Source organism: Halichoeres trimaculatus, unplaced genomic scaffold, assembly GCF_033239565.1.
Source record: "Halichoeres trimaculatus isolate MK-OKI-2021-1 unplaced genomic scaffold, fHalTri1.1 fHalTri1_scaffold_2, whole genome shotgun sequence".
Classification (NCBI taxonomy): domain Eukaryota; kingdom Metazoa; phylum Chordata; class Actinopteri; order Labriformes; family Labridae; genus Halichoeres; species Halichoeres trimaculatus.
Window position 1 is genome coordinate 11,892,736 of NW_027437180.1, and position 18,526 is coordinate 11,911,261.

Sequence of the window (18,526 nt, forward strand, 5' to 3'; positions counted from 1 at the left end):
GACTGGACTAACAGCTTAGTCAAACTGAGAAGAGACGGAGCATTGTTGGGTCAACACATGAAGATGCAACTTTGATTTGATTTGGTAAGACTTGGCAAAGACTGAGCAAATTTCACCCAAAAGATGACTTCGATGACCAGGAGAAATTGGGTCAGTGTCCTCCAACATAATAATCACACTATGTAATGCAATGAACACAGTGTGTAAGACACATAAAGAGCTACAGCTGTATCCATTTTGTCATCTTCTAGTTCAGCTTCACTTACCAAATAATGACACATTGCCATCCATCAAAGCAGATGTATTCTCAGCCAAGTCAAGAACCCCCACTGTGACTTTATGGGTCAGCTTTGACCTTACTCAGTGTTTTACTCCTTCAGTGGACAAAGGCCCTAAGCCCCTGGGGGAGTTTTTAACTGGTTGTGAAAAATGTAAATACTATTTTTTTTTTAATTCTTCAAAAGCAAATGAGAGTGTTAGTGACTTTGAGATGAGACTGAAAACAGCTTAAAATACGATTATCAATGCAAATATTCAGTGATATATATTTTTTTATTCTTAACACATTCATCGTACATCAGAAAGAAAACAAGCCAAAAAAACAACAACAATCATCACCAAAATAATCTGCATTCCTTTAAATTTTTTATGTAAAATAAAATATCCTTAGAAACCTTGAAGTAGGAATCCCTTTCACTTCACTTTTTCCATCACTCCATAGTTCTCATTCATCTTATAAACACATTTACAAAACTCTGGTTTTAGAGGATGTGAGGCACCAGAAACCAAGCTGCTGCAGCTTAAAGATCACTGTTAACCAGGAAGAGGCTTCACTGCTCACATCTGCTGTTTTTAAACAAGACCGATGGGAGGGGCTTTACAGGGCTTTACACACTGCAAAAAATTGAAATATTATCAAGTGTTTTTGTCTTTTTTTAAGTAAAAATTGTCTTATTATACTTGATATGAGCCACTTTCAACTTATCAATCCAGAAAAATGTCTTGTTTCAAGTTATCAGAGTACAAAAATGAGGTTTGAATCGCTTGTAACCAGTAAAAAAATCTGTCAATGGAACAAGAAAAAATTGTTCGAAAATTTCCTTGAGACTAGAATTATGTCTAAATACAAGTAACTTTTCTCTTGTTCCACTGGCAGATTTTTTTACTGGTTACGAACAATTCAGACCTCATTTTTGTCCAAGACATATTTCTGGATTGGTCATGTGAATTTGGCTCATATTGAGTCTAAAAAGGAATTTTCTACTGAAAATAAGACAAAAACACTTGAAAAGATTTCAGTTTTTGCAGTGCAGTGTTTCTACACTGAAAGGAATCGTGTTTTTGAAAATGAAGTTCTTTTTTTTAATGACACAGAGTCTGATTTAAAGGGGATACATTTAAGACCGTACAAACTTAAATTGAAAGCTTTCCCTGTGGAAACCTTTGGTGCTTTGCACAACTCTCTGGCCATGTCCACACATAGCTGGGTATTTGGGAAACTGCATATATATTTGTATGTTTAGGCCTGTCATCCACATAAAGTCAAAGTTTTACATCACTGATAATTATATTTTCTGGAAACTCCGGCCAAAGTGAAGATTTGTAAAACTCCAGTTTTACAGTTTCCTGCACCAGGAAACTGAGTTTTTGGTTCTCCAACGTCACAGCTGACATGTAACACACACTGACACGTATGTGTTTAGCATGCTTTGAGCCACACTCATTGGCAGATTTAACCAGTTATGAGTGGATGAAAATAATTTTAAAAACCAATGAGAGGAGATATTTGTTTTCGACAATACCCGGCTATGTGTGTACAAGGCTTCTGACTGCAGATACATGGTCCTCTGCATTTACATTCTGGCGTGTTTGTGAGGAAACATGAGGGGGAAGACGTGAAGCAGTCAGGAGTCAAGCCAGTGATTGAGGGCGACTGCCACCACTTAGAGGGCTACACCCACCAGGCTAACCCTGCAACGAGGTTAAGAATATTTTCCGCATGTTTATATGATTCTCATTATGTATGGATGAGTGAGCCAAAGACAACTTCATCAGCTATGATACTGACATTGTTTTTTTGTGTTTTTGTCCCCCTGTCCAATCGTAGATCCAAAAAGATTCTCCTCTACCTCTCAATGAGCTCCCATGCTTCACCTTCACCTTACCTTTTTATACCTTTTGAAATGACTTCTTAACCCAAACTTGAGCCAGCACACAGGAACTCTCAGTGAAGGCAGAAAATAATTAAGAACAAGATACAGCCACAAAAACAAAGTGTTCTGTTCAGGAATACAAGCAAACAACTGTAGTTTGACAATCAATTCATAACGATGTGCTTTCCTTTTTCTTTTTGCAGTGGTGTAAAACAGAACATATCAAATTCATGGATAACAACAATAAAGATCTCATTTTGATTAAAGAGCTTGCTCGTCTTGGTGGATTAGCCATCAAAGAAACAAAAAACATTTTGTTAATCAGCAACAAACTGTTAATTTAGCAAACACCTCACCCCTGTGGTTGTCCATTTGTGAAGCACTGTTCATACAAACATGACTCCTCCAGAGGCACTGACTGAAAGCTGTACAGTTATATTTTTTAACATGAGATTAATTTGTAGTTTTTGCATTTACATTCCCTGCTCATGATATTTTTGCCTCTGCTGTGTTTCAGTGCTTTTGAAGTGATGTTTTTATTTGTCTCTTTTTAGTTTCATAATACAAAAAACAAGATAGTTCAGACGTGTAGTTCATCCCGAGCATGTTAAAAGTCTAACTTCACTACATCTATCAAAAGTCTACTTAGCAAAACATGAAACACAGAGAGACTTTTGGCATTGAGTGAACTTTTTTTTTCATGAAACACTGATGCATTGGATACGTCTCTGCCTGGGTGTCTTAACCCAGAGTGCAGTCTTACAGGCATGGCAGGCAATACCGGAAAAGTAGTTTTAGATTGTTTGAATATCATTTCACTTCTTTTGTGTAAAAATAGTTTTTGTTTTTTTTCTGTAACCAAAATACCCTTTTTTTAACAAAAGACTACAATTAGTTTTCTGAATACATAGCTATTAGTATTTTGCTTTCACCAGACAGCTTGGACACAGATCTTATAAAAAGATGGGTGACAGGGAGCCAAACATTTGGGGCAAGAGTCCAGAGCCAAGTCTAATATTGTTTTCTATGACTACAATTCCAAAAAAGTTGAGTTGTTGAGTAAAATATAAAAAAAAATTGAGTAGAATAATTTGCAAATCTCATAAACCCACTTTTTTCAGCGTTAACTCTCAGCAATCTTTGATTGTTTTCTTTGGTGTTTTCATGTCAAGTCTTCTGCTCTTGTCCTCTTCTCATGTTTTCACTGTGTAAGTGTTTTTGGATTCCGGTGTCCTGAGAGTTTCTTAGTTTGCTACCTTTGTATTTTCAATGCAAATCTACATCTGTGTCCTCTCTGCTCCTGTGTTTTTCACCTAACCCTGAAATATTGTTCAGTATTAAAGGGGCACTGATAGATATGTATCAAGCTCAACATGCCAATGACACCTCTGGTACCCAGACTATCAGGGAAGCTGGCTTTGAGCTGTGAGCTGATAACAAGCCAGGTGGTCCCCTTCCTCCCGGCCATAGTTTCCAAAAAGAATTTTACACTTAGGCTTATCTGACCACAAAACACTCAACTTTTTTAGTTCATTTTAGTTGAGCTTTGAATTTGAAATTGAACGGTCATTTTAGTGCCTACACCTTTGTTTTATTGTTTTATTTGTTTTATTTACCTATTTATGCCTGTGCCCTCTTTTATGTAAAGCATTTTGTTTCAGCTGTGGTTGTTTTTCAAGTGCTCTATAAGTAAAGCTGAGTTGAGTTGAGTTGACTTTACTAGTTTCAGCATGCCCCTCTAGCTGTTGTGATAGTTTGATTTACTTTCTTTTTAAGTAGACCCACTCACTTTTTCTGCCTTTTTGCTCCTGTCCCAACTTTTTTTTAGATGTGTTGCTGCTATCAAATTTAAAACAGGCTGATATTTTGTAGGAAATAATCAATGTCTCACTGTAGACATCTAAATATATGGGTTTATGAGATTATCAAATTGTTTTAAAATGTACAATTCAATCATTTTATACAACTTGTTTTTTTGGAATGTGGTTGTACATTGATTGATTGTGCCAACTGACATGACCAAAATATTAAAGAGGGGTAATTTGTTCTTCCATATTTCATACATGGATATACAGTGACAGTGTTGGATGTTCAGACTTAACGTGAGCAGATTTTCAAACTGCTAAATATTCCTATGACATACAAATCCCTGAATCTGTCTGTAAACTGATCACAAGAGTCCACTTTAAAAATAGCGCCAGATCTTCATGAGACTTGATGAGGTCATCACATAAGGATCTCCTTACTAGTTCATGATGGGTTGAGGAGTGGAACTCAAACACTGAGCTCTGGCTATAGTTTTGCCCCCTCCAGAGAGCTGACCAATCAGAGGGTAGAGGGTCTGTGGAGCTGGGAATCGTTTCATGTATGGGTTGAAATAAGAATTTTCTAAACATAAGTGTGAAATAAAGAGATTTTCAAACTGAAAATCATTGAAAGCTACTACAGAGGTACCAGAGGGACAGCACAAAGCTCAAAACCTGAAGCACAATACTCCCTCTTTAACTGTCCTGTAAAGTTTGATTTAAAAAAAAAACACTTTTTCCCAACATGTGGATCCTTTTTGGCAATATTTTGGGGTCTAAATGACTTTCTGTTCAATAACATCATACTGGAATAACACTAGAGCCTGCTTCTACCTGAAGCAGTCAACAAGCCAAAACAACAGATCTTTCTGCAGCTCTGAGGCATTTAGGCCCTGGAGTTTGAGGTAACAGGTGTAAGACTACAGAAATCTGTCACCAGGTGTGTGAGGTTGGAGGATTTTAGATGACAGTCAGTTTCACAGAGAAATCCAAACCTCAAACCATCCTTCAGCAGCTCTCCGATTAAAACATCAGACTGTGATGGCTGACCTCCCTGCCTCCCCCCCGACATTAATTAATCAGCTTTTAATTAGGCCATCAGTTTCCATTTGCTGTAACTGTCTCAGCATTTTTTTACAATATGAAACTCTGTGACTGATGAATCCAACACTAACCCAACCTTTACTGAAGAGCCAGATTCAGGAAAGTTAGTGGGAAAAAAAACAGAGCTCTTGCTGCTTTCCTTCAAGTGCTATTCATAGAAAAAAATATCGGACAAGTCTCCTGTTTTCATATCTTTTTTAACGGTGTGGCCCAAAGAACATTCATGATGCTTCAGTTCGGCCGTTTCAGCTCTAGTTTCTTTTATTTTGGAAGAACTCAAAAAGCATGTGACATCATTAAGTTACAGGACCAAATGGAAACAGTCTTGCCAGATGTGTCAGTTTCCTCTGCAGAGAAAAAGCTATTGAGTTGTTGTGCTGTTGTCTAAGTTTTCATTATTTCTCTGTTACCTGTAGAGCAGGAATGTAGAAGCTGCTCAGCAAAAGTACGTGAGGAGTAGAGACTCAGAGATTGTCCACCAGCTTATCATCATCAACAAAACTAAAATTCCACAGCAGCTGGTGGTTCCCCCCTTTGGTGAGCTGTATTTATATGTGTGTGTCCAAGTAACCTGCTGCTGTCACATCTGCCAAACCTTTATCTAGATCTAGATGTAAGAAGCATGATAACATTAAAAACAGGTCAAAGGCAGATAGCTGACCCTGACTTTTCATCTTGTTGACTTGATTTGTCCCTCATGTGTACCCATTTTCAGCTCTGTAGTAAAGTACAGTTACATCCCTGGTGTGAGTTTTAAGTGCAGACGTATGGAAGTGCAGAATGGAAGATATAAATTAAAGCTTAATGATTTGATGTGACCCATAAAGATATGTAATAAAAATAAAAATCTGTAATCACAAAGTAAAAGTTCAGAGACTCCAGGTTGATCCAGTGAATATGAGGCTCAGTTAGTTCCATAACACGCAGAAAGTCCTGAAAGTAAGCCCCAGAGTACAACTGAAAATGTTAAACCACTTCAAGCAAGCCTGCAAAAAAAAAAAAAAAAAAAATTAACACTGCAGCTTCGCGCTGAAACATCCACGGTCACCTGTGAAACTGTTCATCTCCTCATCTGCGATGTCCCTTCTGCTTCTTGTTCCTCGCAGGCGTCCTGATTGGCTGACTAGCCGCACCATTTTCCAAAGGAGAACGAATCGGGACTGCTGGTGGTGGAGAGGTCGGCGAGAAGAGGTCCAGCTCTCCATCAGTGCTGGACTTGAAGGGTCCAGCTGGGGAGAATTTCAGAGGGCTGACAGAGACAAAGACAATGAGATGATGAAAACCCTAGTTTTTATCTATAATGGTGTAGAGGCACATGTATCTGTACATGTAATGTCTATGAGTTCTACCAGTTTGGTGCAGGTGGGTACCAAAACTAAAAGCCCCCCCCACACACACACACAATGCAGCAAATTTCTGAACAGATCAAAAGATTTTGAGTTTTCATCATTATTACTATTCATTATTTGAAATCTTCATTTCTTTTCTTTTACCTATGAACAATTTATTTAGTGCTGTGAGCTCAAACAGTTCTGTGTCAATGTTTGTGTGTCCATTAAAGTAGACTGAACGAGTCATTTCACAGAGTGAAAAATGAATCTGGAGCCTTTTCATGGTCCTCAACAAAACCAAAAACAAAACTAAAGCCATGGTTTAACCAACCCTTCATCAAGTCCGGATCCAGGGGACCTGGTATTCAAAGTCCATTATGGTAAACAGTTTTTGAATGCGTGAGTGTGTGTGTTACCTGATAGGTGTGCGTGGGCTGCTGTTGTGTCGGCGTACAGGTCGAGTCCGAGGTTCGAATGAGAAGCCTTCTTTTAGACTCTCCAGGACGGATGGAGCCACGTAGGTGAAACCCTGAAGATAAAAGTCATAATGTCACTTACAGATACTTAAGTTTCTGTGTCATCATCTTAGAATACCTGTGCTGGTGCTTCAACTTAAAAGAAAAAACACAAGGACATAAAATCTCACAGCGAAGGCGAGCTCTGCACTGTGGCTGAGAGTCGTATCATCTGGACTGTCCACGGGCGTCTGTCGGGTGAATCTGGTGTCAAACTGGCTCACATCCTCGTCAGAGTGCTACGAAGAGACAGAAGAGCCAAACAGAGGCAGCAGAAAGGTCAGAGAGAACAAAACAGTGACTTCAGAGAAACCAGGGATAACAAAGGGTGAAGCTTGGGCACAGAGTTTTGTGAATCTGAGACTCAGAATGACATTTAGTGAGACCATGGTCATTTTGTCAATACATGAGCTTCAAGTTGTCAAATCTGTGTGTGAATCTAACTGTGTGTATAAAACAGGGAAAAGTGGAACTCAAGCCTAAAGTGACATCTGATGACCCACCAGCTGTGGTTTGTATGGAGGCTCCACTCTCTTGTTCAGCAGGTCGTCCCAGCTGATGTGTCTGAAGAACGGATGTTTCTGAGGTGGAAAAAAGTGAACAATGATACATAATGACTATTAATTCAAGCTGGCATGAACACTCATCCTTCAGCACAAGCTGAACTGAGTCATGTCTCTTTAATTTATCTGATTTAAATTATTTACAGCCTTACCCTTTATTACTTTTACTCTCTCTGCATCTTTTTAAACCAAACACAGCTCCACACCTCTCACTGTCCTCTCAGAACTGAAAGTTATTGTTTCATTTACAGTTTAATCCCTTTATGGTCATTTATATACATAAAACACATGCTGCTGCCTGAGCTTGTGTTCCTGGCTTATAGAGCTCCTGAACAAATGTGATTCTTTTTTTTAACTTTTTTTTAAACAAAAAAAAAAAAAAACAAGGTCAGGTCTGATGTGTTCTCCATTTTCCTCTTTCAGGGAAAAGCTGTTCAGGACGCAGAGAAAAATGTGTGAAGTGTGTGGATGAGAAATGTGTTACCTGTATATCAGCACAGTCTGCTTTACTGGAGCCGAGTCTTTGAGCTGGATTCTTCTTCAGCAGCTGGAATGAAAGATTTAACGTTTAAAACATGTCACTAACAAGATGGATGATTTTGTACTAAAGTTCCCAGTTTCATGATTACCTGTTTGTGTTTTTAATCAAGAGTAGGCTTATGACATGGTTTGGATTGGGTGGCTGACTGTTACAACATGTTCTTAGAGCAGTTTTGGATTATTAAAGTAGTTTAACTGAGAGGACTGTCTGTTTGCAGAGATAAATTAACCAGAAACCTGCCTTATTTTTTTACCAGGATAAAAACTCAGCTCCCCATGACCACTATCACCCACTGTCGAAAAAATGTGACTCTTATAAAGGTGAGCACTTGTTTATGAAGAGTTTCTTCTTCTCTTTAATTCTACTTGTGTGTTCCTCACAGCCCTGAGAAAACACTTTGCCAGCCAGCGTGGTGTCATCTAAAGGAATTTCACGCTAAAATGATTCCTGTTCACTTTGAAAAATCGTTGATTATGACTATTTTCAGATTACTTGTAAAATCCTCACAGGCCCTTTATATTCTTTGTTTTAAAATAGTTGTTTTTGTGATGCAAAAACACCACACAGATAGTTTCTGATAAAGGTTTTTTTTTTTTTTTTTCAGAGAAGCTTTTGAAATCTCAATGTGGATTATCTGATGTTTTTTCATGTTGACAGGCATTACACAGAAGATTTTGGGGCTATACCACAATTTAAAAAGAACAAAATCACTCAAAAACACAATAATCAAGAGTTTCACTGATCGGACACCATCTTGATCTACCAGGTAACTGCAATGTTTTATGTAAAGCTGTCAGCCTTTTACAGAGACAGTTTGAGTTGTCAGTGCCAAGGAGAATAACCCTCTGACTGGATTACCTTTAACTAAAGGCATCAAGCCTAATAAGCAAATACAAAACTTCTGTCCACTTAAGTCACTGAAATGCGCATGAAAATGAAAAATAAAAAGATATGAAGGGCCCAGGTAAGGGTTCCTTTGGCAGACTCAGGTTACTCAGTACATTGGTAATTGACTGTAATCAGCCTTGACTCTAATCGGCCATCAAAAGCCAGCTGGATACAAGAACAGGCACATTTTGAGGATTAATGAGGAGAAGAATAAAGGGATTAACACTCAGATCAAATACTGGCACAGCCGTCAATAATAAGCAGAAGTATCCAACATTCAGATTCTTGATGCAGAGGAGAAATGGATGCCTTGAGAGGCTGAGCGCATCAGCTCACAAAGTGTCACAGATGAACTGAGAATAACAATAAATATGTATTATTTCCATCAGATAGTTAGTGTGTTCCTATGTAGAGCTCCAGCTGTGTGTTCACCTTTCATGCCATCACAAAAAATTAAAACACTAAGAAACCAATAAAATGTTTATGAACGCACATCATGTTCTCATAAAACAACCCAGAACTAACTCTAAGACTGACAACATACCACAGAGGCTCCTTGTGTCTTCTTCTCATAAAGACATTGCTGTGGTGTGTTTTTTTGTTTGCTTAGAAAGTGGGTAATTAGCTTTCCCATATTGTGAACATGGATATAATAAACTAACAGTGGTGGTTGTTCATAGTATATGTGCAGATTTAAACCTCTACATATTCACCTGTTGCAGAAATCCCTTAATCTGTCTGTAAACTGCTCAAAACAGTCTTTTTTAAATAGTTTTCACAAGATCTTCACAAGATTTGCTGAAATGATGAGGTCATCACACTGGATCATGACAGGCCTCAGGAAGGCTGACCAATCAGAGGGAAGCCAGATCATGGATCAAGGAGCCTTAAAGAGACAGTACCTAAAATGAAGTGTTTAATACATGAAGATATCCACTCCTAAATTATCCTCTAAGTGATAAATGATGGGGAAAACACTTTTATTGTAGTTCGTTTTAAAGCAGATTTTTATATGTTTTTAAAGCTACTCTGTCAGACTTTATCAGCTGTTTGTGTGGTTGTGCGTGTAATGTGTGTGTGTGTGTGTGTTTGAGTGTTGTGGTACCTTCTTGATGAGGTCCCTGGCGTCGATGGTCAGATATGGCGGCAAGTTGAGTTTACACTTTAAAATCTTATCGATGGTCTTCTTCCTGTTTTCAGCGGTGAACGGAGGCTGGTGGAGGAACATGACAGAGAGTCAGCACTGCAGGTTGCAGAACTGATGGAGGTGTTTTATTTTACAGAGCTGGAGCTCGACTCACTGAAACCTGCTAATGGTTAAAAAGCCCTTAATATGTTGGAGCTTGTACTCTACTGCTCATTGGCAGCTTTCTAAATTAGTCAGAGTGAATAAATCATTGATCTGGATCCATCACTGATAATAAGTCACAAAATTTTCCCAGAGCTTCTGTTGTTTAATTTTTACAATTTGAAACTAAATCTGCTTGATGTTTTGGAGGTTCAGAATGATGCACAGTGCTGAACAAATTTAAAGCTCACAACCCAATGAACAGTGTTTGACTCTGCTGCCCTAAATTAACAGCATATTGCTGGATACCAAAATATTTTTTATGTTTCTCTATTGGCTAATCCACCAGTGTGTAAAAGGTCTTCAGTCAAAATGATTATGTTCAAAATGTGTGCAGTGATAAAATGAACCAGGAGATGGCAGTATTGTGTTCAGTGAAATGAAAAACAATTGATCAATCCATGAGAACCTCAGTGTGATAAAGGTAAGAGTTGTTTTTTTTCATGTTTTGAACCAAAGTTCTTAAGTTCACGTGATAAAACATTATGTTACATTATGTCACTGAAGCTTTTATTATCATTCTTTATTTTGATTCTTCTTTTACTGTAATTAGCTCTCTTTAATTATTAGATTTTTTTAATGAATCATGTTCGCTGATCATTTTACAACAAAAGAAAAAAACTTAACTCTATTGTTGATCAATGTTTGTAAAAATAAGGTGATATTTATCTGTGAACAATCTCTTCTTTGATCCTAACGTCCACCAACTGCTGATCTTTAACTCACTAATGCATTAAAGAAGTTTCCCGATTGAACAGGTTGTAACCTGTCGATTTTTCTATGATTAACTGTAATGACAATGAAAGGATAGCCGTAACTTACTGATCCCGTCATCATATCGTACATCAAGGCCCCCAGACTCCACCAGTCCACTGCTCGGTTGTGACCAGACCGGGTCAGGATCTCTGGAGCCCTAACAACAGAGGCAAGACACAAAAATCAGATTCAGAGAATCAGTTTATCAAACAACTACTCGCACAGGTTTTAAAACCTTTTACTTACCTCTTCATAATATTTTACAAACTTTCTATGAAGTTATTGAAATACAGAAAAAAAACCGGCCTCGTACAGTGCTGTGAAAAAGTATTTGCCCATATCCTGATTTCTTGTAGTTTGCATAATTTTGTCACACCTTAAAATTTTCAGATCATCAAACAAGTTTAGTATTAGACAAAGACAACATAGGTCAATACAATCAAGCATGTAAGACCTGTCTAAGGTTATGTCTTGCTTGTGTGTCTCAGATCCTGCTACAAACCTAAGTGCACTAAGGCTTTAGGTCTTGAATTGATGGGCTTCATGATTGTCTGGTAGAGAGAGAGGAATTCTTGTCTACGTCAGTTACATCAAGTCGTCCATGTCATCCTTACGTCGCCATGTTCAACTGTGGGTATGATGTCCTTTTTGTAAAACGCGTATATGTAACACCAGATGTAACACAAGGCACCAGTATGTTTATAACTTCTAAGTATTTCAGTTATGTAAACGGTGGTTTTTGATTCACTCCACCACGCTCATTTCACACTTAATTTTAATATAAATCAAAACGTAACATGCAGTACCACGTTAGTCTACCAATCTGTAGTTTGGGGTCAAATGTGGATGTGGTTTCTGGGTATTGGCTCAGAAAGTCTCTGTCTTTCTACACTTTATCGTTGACAGGTATGGAGACAGTAAAAGCAAAGTCACTCTCTCTGATCTTGGCATTCAAACGTTCATGAGGAGATGTCTCTGTGGTAATGACAGCTCATAAACAGGAAGATCAAGATGCCTAAGAATTGACTCATGCTTTTATTGAAAATAGATCAGCCAGCTGTTAAACTGCTATCTTCTAAAACAAACCACAATGATGATAATGAAAGTTAGATGTAAGTATCTTCACTCTCATAAAGGAAATTATGACTGACATGGATATAACAGCTGTAGTCACTTGCTGAAAAAAGCAGCAATTAAGTCCACTTCCCTGTCCTTATATGGGCAAAACTCTTAAGTGTAATAACTTAGAAAGTAACGTGAGCAAAGCTAGGCTAGTTTAAGATATCAGGGACAGTGTGTGTTAATGTTACCCACATGTACTCTATGGTGCCGCAAAAGGTGTGGGTGACGGATCCGTCGTGGATGGATTCCTTACAGAGGCCGAAATCTGTCAGCTTGATGTGTCCTTTGGAGATAAAGAAAAAGATCAAAACAAAAGCATGACAGCTTAAAGTGGAAGTTTAACTCCAGACTATGAGAAAGAGGAAGACTCAAAATGAACTTTCAACCACAAACAGACAAACAGGAAACAAACAAACCACACAATTCTCTCAAAAGTAGGTTGCAGAAAGGGAAATGAGATCGAAGGATGAAATCGAAACTCAAAAGCTAAATTACTAAATCATGTATTTCTTTCCACCTTCTGAATATTGTTGTTATGTTATAAAACTTAGATTGAACAATGTTTTCTTTCAATGTCAGATGACATCCCATTGGTTTTCGTGTTGTTTCATCTTACCTTGGTGGTTGAGCATAATGTTTTCAGGTTTGAGGTCCCGGTAAATGATCCCATTGGAGTGGAGATGACCGAGGGCCAGGGTGATCTCCCCCAGGTAGAAGCTATACATAATAAGGGAAGGATTTTAAAATTTATAGTCTAACAATGACTCCTTATAAGAATCAAATGAATGAGCAGGCTGATGATTTTTGATTTTCTTTCAACACACCTGCTCTGTGTTTCAGAAAACAGACAGAGAAAAGTCAGATATGCCTTCCTGCTCTGCACTACAGAAATTCTGTAGAAAAGCGTATGTTGCTTAAACTCAAACCAACAAAATTCCTCTGCCTGTTACATTTCTTTGAGGAGCCTCTGTTAATCTGTGTGTGTGTTAAGTCTCAGTTTCACTGTAAATACTGAGTTAAACTGGGGCTTCAGTCTGGGTGACCTCAGTGGTTCGAACCCAAACTAGAGACTGATTTTCTTCTTAACCTGGCGACTGACTGGATGGATTGTGCTGTGCCTAGGGATGGGTATTGATAAGATTTCATTAATACCAATGCCCTTACCAATTCTGTATCGATCCCCTTATCAATTCCTCCTGTGAATTTTCTCTGTACAAAAAGTAGCTTACAGGTTTTCCGTGTCATTAACATTTGAGGTAATCAGTAAAAAGTGAATAAATGTATAAAAATTGATCACTGGATCTCAATATCTCTTGAGGTAAATACAAAGAAATATTAAAAAGATTGCACGTCATGTGATGTTAAAGTACAATTTTGTAATGATATTGACTGAAGTAGGCCATCCGTCTCAAAGTGGGTGCGGCACGTGTTTCAGTTGTTTGGAGCCTTGCCATAGCTGTGAAGCCAGAAATGAGCCTGTATGGACCTTTTCTTTCATTTTCCTGTGAGTATTTTGATTTTTTGAGTTTTCAGTATTGTTTAAAAAGACTAACTGTGAAGCATTTCTCTGTAAAGTTGAAATGATTCCCAAACTACTAGCATGTCAATGCTATACCTTAGCATCAAGCTAACACTATTTTGTTGATCTCATTTTTGATAAATAAGGAGGTTTATACCATTTTAAGTGTATTGCATAGGGATCTCTCAAGAGAGTGATGTACAATTCTTTGTGTGTTCAGTTCTTCAGTAAAAGAAAAAATTCTGGATCAGAGTTTTCTTGGGAAATTGTAATCTAACTGCTAGGCTAAGATAGCTTCTGCAGACCATTTGACACAAGGTTGACTAGGAGCTCTAGTAAAGTGTAAAGAATCAATAAGAAAATCGTTAAGCACAAAGGCTAACTATGTCGATGGATTGACATATGTCTCATCAAATCTTAATAGGAACCATGGAACCATGTTTTGGATGCCCATCCCTAACTCTGCCTGCTTTTGCTCCTCATACTGAGTGTTTTTTTCTGTGTGCATCAAATTCTGCTGATGTTACTGATCCATATTACTGTACAATCATTTCTCACTTATCAAGTGAAGCTTTAAGCTGTTACCATGCAGTGTCCTCCATAAAGATGCCTTCTTTCTCCAGCTGCATGAATAACTCCCCGCCTAGAAAACAAAACAAAAAAAAAAAATAAAACAAACAAAAACAAAAACAAAAACAAAAACACATACAGTTTGGTTGAGTCAAAAGTTTTGATTCTCTATTCTTTTCCTTTCTTCCTCAAATCTTCTTCTTTAATAACCTCATGCACTGAATACAGAAAAGAGATTTAAACAGAGTCTCACCGCTCAGACACTCCAGTATGAGGTAAAGTTTCCCTCCTGTCTGGAAGGCGTAGAGCAGATCCACAATAAAAGGATGTCTCACTGTCTCCAGGATCTCCCGCTCTGCTCGTGTATGCGCCGTGTCTTTAGCATTGCACACTATCTTAGCCTGAAGAACAATCAGAGAGAGGAGGAAAGACAGAAAGAAAGAGACGCATGAAGATCAGGAGCAGGAAAGAAAGGATGTTCTGAGTTTGACAGGATTCACAGCTGAAGAAATCTATTGCCCATATCAGGCTGGTATCATTTCAGTGACTGTCTCTTTCAGACAGTAGAAGACTTAAAACTTTAACATTTCTGGTGCACAAGAGGGTAAGATGAAAATCTCAAGCCTCTATGCTACCAGAGGACTTCCTTACTCACACTGAATAAAAACTGGAGCCTTTTTTTCTGCCAGGCTTCAGGCTGTGACAACGTACCTTTTTCAGGACTTTCATGGCAAATATCTTCCCCGTCTGAGGCCCTTGGACCTTTCTCACCTGGAAGACCTGAGAAAGATTTCACACTGTTCAGACTGTCATTACAGAATCACTGAGAGTAATACATGATGGTTTGATGTCTTTACACACACACACACACGCACACACACACAGACCTTGCCATAAGCTCCCTTTCCCAGCACAGTGAGCAGCTCGAAGCAGTCCGGTCCAACTCTCTCGCTGTCCCTGTTCACACTTTCACTGGTCAACTCCACCTCCTCTGTCTGAACACTAGAGGGAGCACCGCACACAAGAAAGAGTCGCAGCGTAAATCAAAGATGTGCAAAGTAAAATATTTGTATCTGTTTTGTTTGTAGTGATGGTAACTTTGAATACTTCTCTTGTTCTGTCACAGGGAAGTCACACACTTCATCCTACATCGAAAAAAACAACAAGTGAGTGAGGTTAAAAATACAAAGTCACAGTTTGAAAAGCTTTAGTTCAGCTTATATGACTTGAAAGGCGTAAGAGATTTATGTTTGAAGGTTTTAAGAGTTTCCAACACCGTATCCAAGCTGGTATGTAAGTCCTAACAAATAACTCTAGTGAGGTAAATGATCACACAGATGTTTTGATTGGTTAATTAATCACCATCTGTCAATTATCAAGGCTGTGGGATACAGACCTCTGTGTCACTGACATCCTCAGTCTCCAGGTCGATGTCGAACACTCCTGCCATGCTGAGAGAACAAATGTACAGTCAGTCAGGAGTGTTTCATTAAACCTGAGGCTCATTTACCCTTTCAGGCCCATGAGGAATTTAGCAGTGCTGCACGGCAATCTAACAAACTCACGTCCCGAGACATGTCTGCTATCATCCAAAACACTCAGACTGATGCTGCTACCCATAAAGCCACACAGTGCAGGACTTAACTATGATCACTACTTTATTTTATGAACAGGTGCGGCAGTGGGATTTTTATATAAATACACTAAATGTGTTTTTATAGCAAAGAGGTTTAGTAACTATGATCAGGGGCCCAACACAAGTCAAATCAACAGCAAGTGCCAAAAAAAAAGTTGTGAATTCTGTGAGGGAGAGGAATGTATTTTGATTATGTAGAATTTTTTACTTCCCTCAAAACTTGATGAAATCAAGCTTTATGCCATGACTGAATTTAGTAAGAATGTTTTTTTTTATTTTTATTTCTGTTATTGTCAGTTTTATAAATAAAACCTCATGTAGCCCAGTATCACAGAATCTATTCACGAAAGAACACTATGGTCACATCTTTGTGCTTAGTTAGAGATTGTAAAATGAAGGTGTGAAATTAGAAACTTACAAATCTTTATGACCCTGTTTCTTTTTATTTGGTATAACTTGTTATTGCCCTTGTGGTTCCTTTTCTAACTGATTTCCATAATATGGCTGTTGTGTTTACCCAGTGGTAGGACTTGTGCTCTGCTTTATACTAGGGGTGCAATAATCACAATTTTCTGGCCGATCACTGATTACTGATCTTTAAAAAGCCTGACCTGCCAATACCTATTTGGGATGATACCATTTTTTTTTTTTTTTTCCAGAACTGACAGCATATACCTTCAATATACCTTCCAATCTTATTTTATTGAAAACCATTAAAAAATACCTGTGAAACAATAAAATGGTAGAGCATCACAGCCACTGACAAATGTACTTTGTGTAAAAAAAAATAAAAATAAAGTATTCACATAAGCCAAGAGTTGAGTTGGATTTGAGCATTGTTTAATGTTCTTTAATAGTGTTACCAGGTTAACACCTAACAAAGCTTTTCCTAACAGTAACAGTGAGTGACAGAATTTCACTGACTACACAGTGCTCAAAGCATCACTGATCCATTATTTTATATATGGAGAAGCTGCCACTACAGTTGAAGTTACTTGTGTTAAAATCCTAAATTTGTAGGTTGGTTAGAGTAAACGGAGTCCTGACAAAAGCATTACTTTATGCTTAGACAGCATTGTGTTCCTGAAAAGTGTTACCTAGTGAGGTTTGTCGCTTGTGTCATTGAAAAGAATGTGAAGCACTGAAGTGGGCCTTGTATATAGAGATATTTCAAAGGCACAGGGTAAATAGTTGGTTCAGATAAACCCAAACCAAGATGCGACATTGATGTTTATGTGCAACGATAAAAGGTGACAACAGCTGCAAAGTGTGTAACATTTTGTGGCCTAATACTGAGCCAACAGGCAAGAAAGCAAAAATTGTGATGGGGCAGCGATGAAGTGATTAATATGAGCGCAGTTTAAAGCAACTTCCTGACATAAACATATCAAAACCACTTGTTTTAGACGTTTCCTGGCTGTCACCCAGGCGTTAATTACTGACACCTTTCAGAAACATGTCATCTCTGTTTTTATTGTGAATGTGTGATGAATCGTGAGTCTAAAGCGGACAACACCTGTCTTTGTGTAAACACAACAATAGCTGGATCACCGAAACCAGTATAACACACAAGTTATCTGGTCAATCCTGATCAGTCAGAATTCAACAGTTGTGTTTATTTTAACTTTATAAGACCACGACACTTCTCCAACTGTGTAGTTCCGGGTATCGAGCCGGGAATTATTTTTCAAGGCTACCCCAGCATGAATTAAAGACATGTTTTTACATGTTAGTCTGAGGACAACTGAAAAAAATGTCAACTTACAGTGGAGCAAACATCGTGTTTCTCTGTAACCCTAACCCTAATTAAAGTTGAAAGCGATTAACAGCTCCATCGGACCATTTCCCTCTAAGACCCCCTCTGTAATAACCACAGGCGTTAAAACTGGCTGACTGCAGCAAATCCGTGTTGACTGTTTGACAGGTAGCAAACAAACATGCTAATGCTAGGTAGCATTTTTTACCTGTGAACGCTGCTCCGGTCGATTGGTTCCTCTTTTATCTCAGTCCGCAGGCAGAAAGCTGTTACTTACATTGCTGTTGTTACGTTCCGCATTAAGCAATCGACCAAAACACGAAGCTGTTTAAGTGTCTTTCATGCTAAATTGAAAAACGTGATCGCTATGAGATGATGATGTTATTATCGCGGGTTTGAACTTTAACCTCCTACGTCATCAGGGGGTCCTAGTGAGAACAACAGATGGTTCCTAAGCAGTGCCTGAACAATAATAATAATAATGATAATAATAATAATAATAATAATAATAATAATAATAATAATAATAATAATAATAATAATGACTGTAGTTTTGTATTTTTGGGCAAATTTGTGTTAAAAATTTGTACAAATTAGGTTTAAAATAATGCAACCTTAACTCCAGTACTTCTGAAATTCAGTATCCAGTCATTCTACAAAGACACTTGAGACAGTCTGGTTTTGTTACACAGTTATAAGCAATGACCAAAGACCGCAACTATTTCTTTATCAAATCAGTCTTTATTCATACACTGTGTTCCAAGTTATTCTGTCTGTTCTGTTAGCTATTTTTTTTTATTATTTTAAAAAAAATGTGAACAGTCCTTTTCAAATTTGGTAAGACAGGTCGGGAGTATATTTCCACAAATGTGTTTATATTATGCTCTAAAAAGTTGTTTTTTTTTTTTTTGTTTTTTTT

General features: G+C 37.9%; 1 protein-coding gene across 1 annotated transcript; it reads right to left on the reverse strand.

Annotated features, from left to right (window-relative positions):
- Positions 1–577: 577 nt before the first annotated feature.
- On the reverse strand, positions 578–18,027 carry LOC141804788 (ribosomal protein S6 kinase beta-2-like). The gene is made up of 16 exons (XM_074689409.1): positions 17,816–18,027; positions 15,612–15,666; positions 15,323–15,360; positions 15,103–15,217; positions 14,927–14,995; positions 14,469–14,616; positions 14,231–14,288; positions 12,743–12,843; positions 12,319–12,409; positions 11,071–11,161; positions 10,006–10,113; positions 7,956–8,018; positions 7,412–7,489; positions 7,040–7,147; positions 6,810–6,922; positions 578–6,311 (listed from the first exon to the last, which is right to left on the reverse strand). The coding sequence occupies exons 2-16, from the start codon at positions 15,663–15,665 to the stop codon at positions 6,131–6,133; spliced, it is 1,416 nt and encodes a 471-aa protein (XP_074545510.1). The 5' UTR covers position 15,666; positions 17,816–18,027; the 3' UTR covers positions 578–6,130.
- Between the last annotated feature and the right edge of the window lie 499 nt (positions 18,028–18,526).

Coding starts and splice junctions, on each gene's coding strand:
- LOC141804788 (XM_074689409.1), bottom strand. CDS start 15,665: ATGGCAGGAGTGTTCGACATCGACCTGGAGACTGAGGATGTCAGTGAC. Junction 8,019..10,005: donor CCAGGGACCTCATCAAGAAG/GTACCACAACAC, acceptor CTTTCATTCCAG/CTGCTGAAGAAGAATCCAGC. Junction 6,923..7,039: donor GTGCAGAGCTCGCCTTCGCT/GTGAGATTTTAT, acceptor TTTTATCTTCAG/GGTTTCACCTACGTGGCTCC.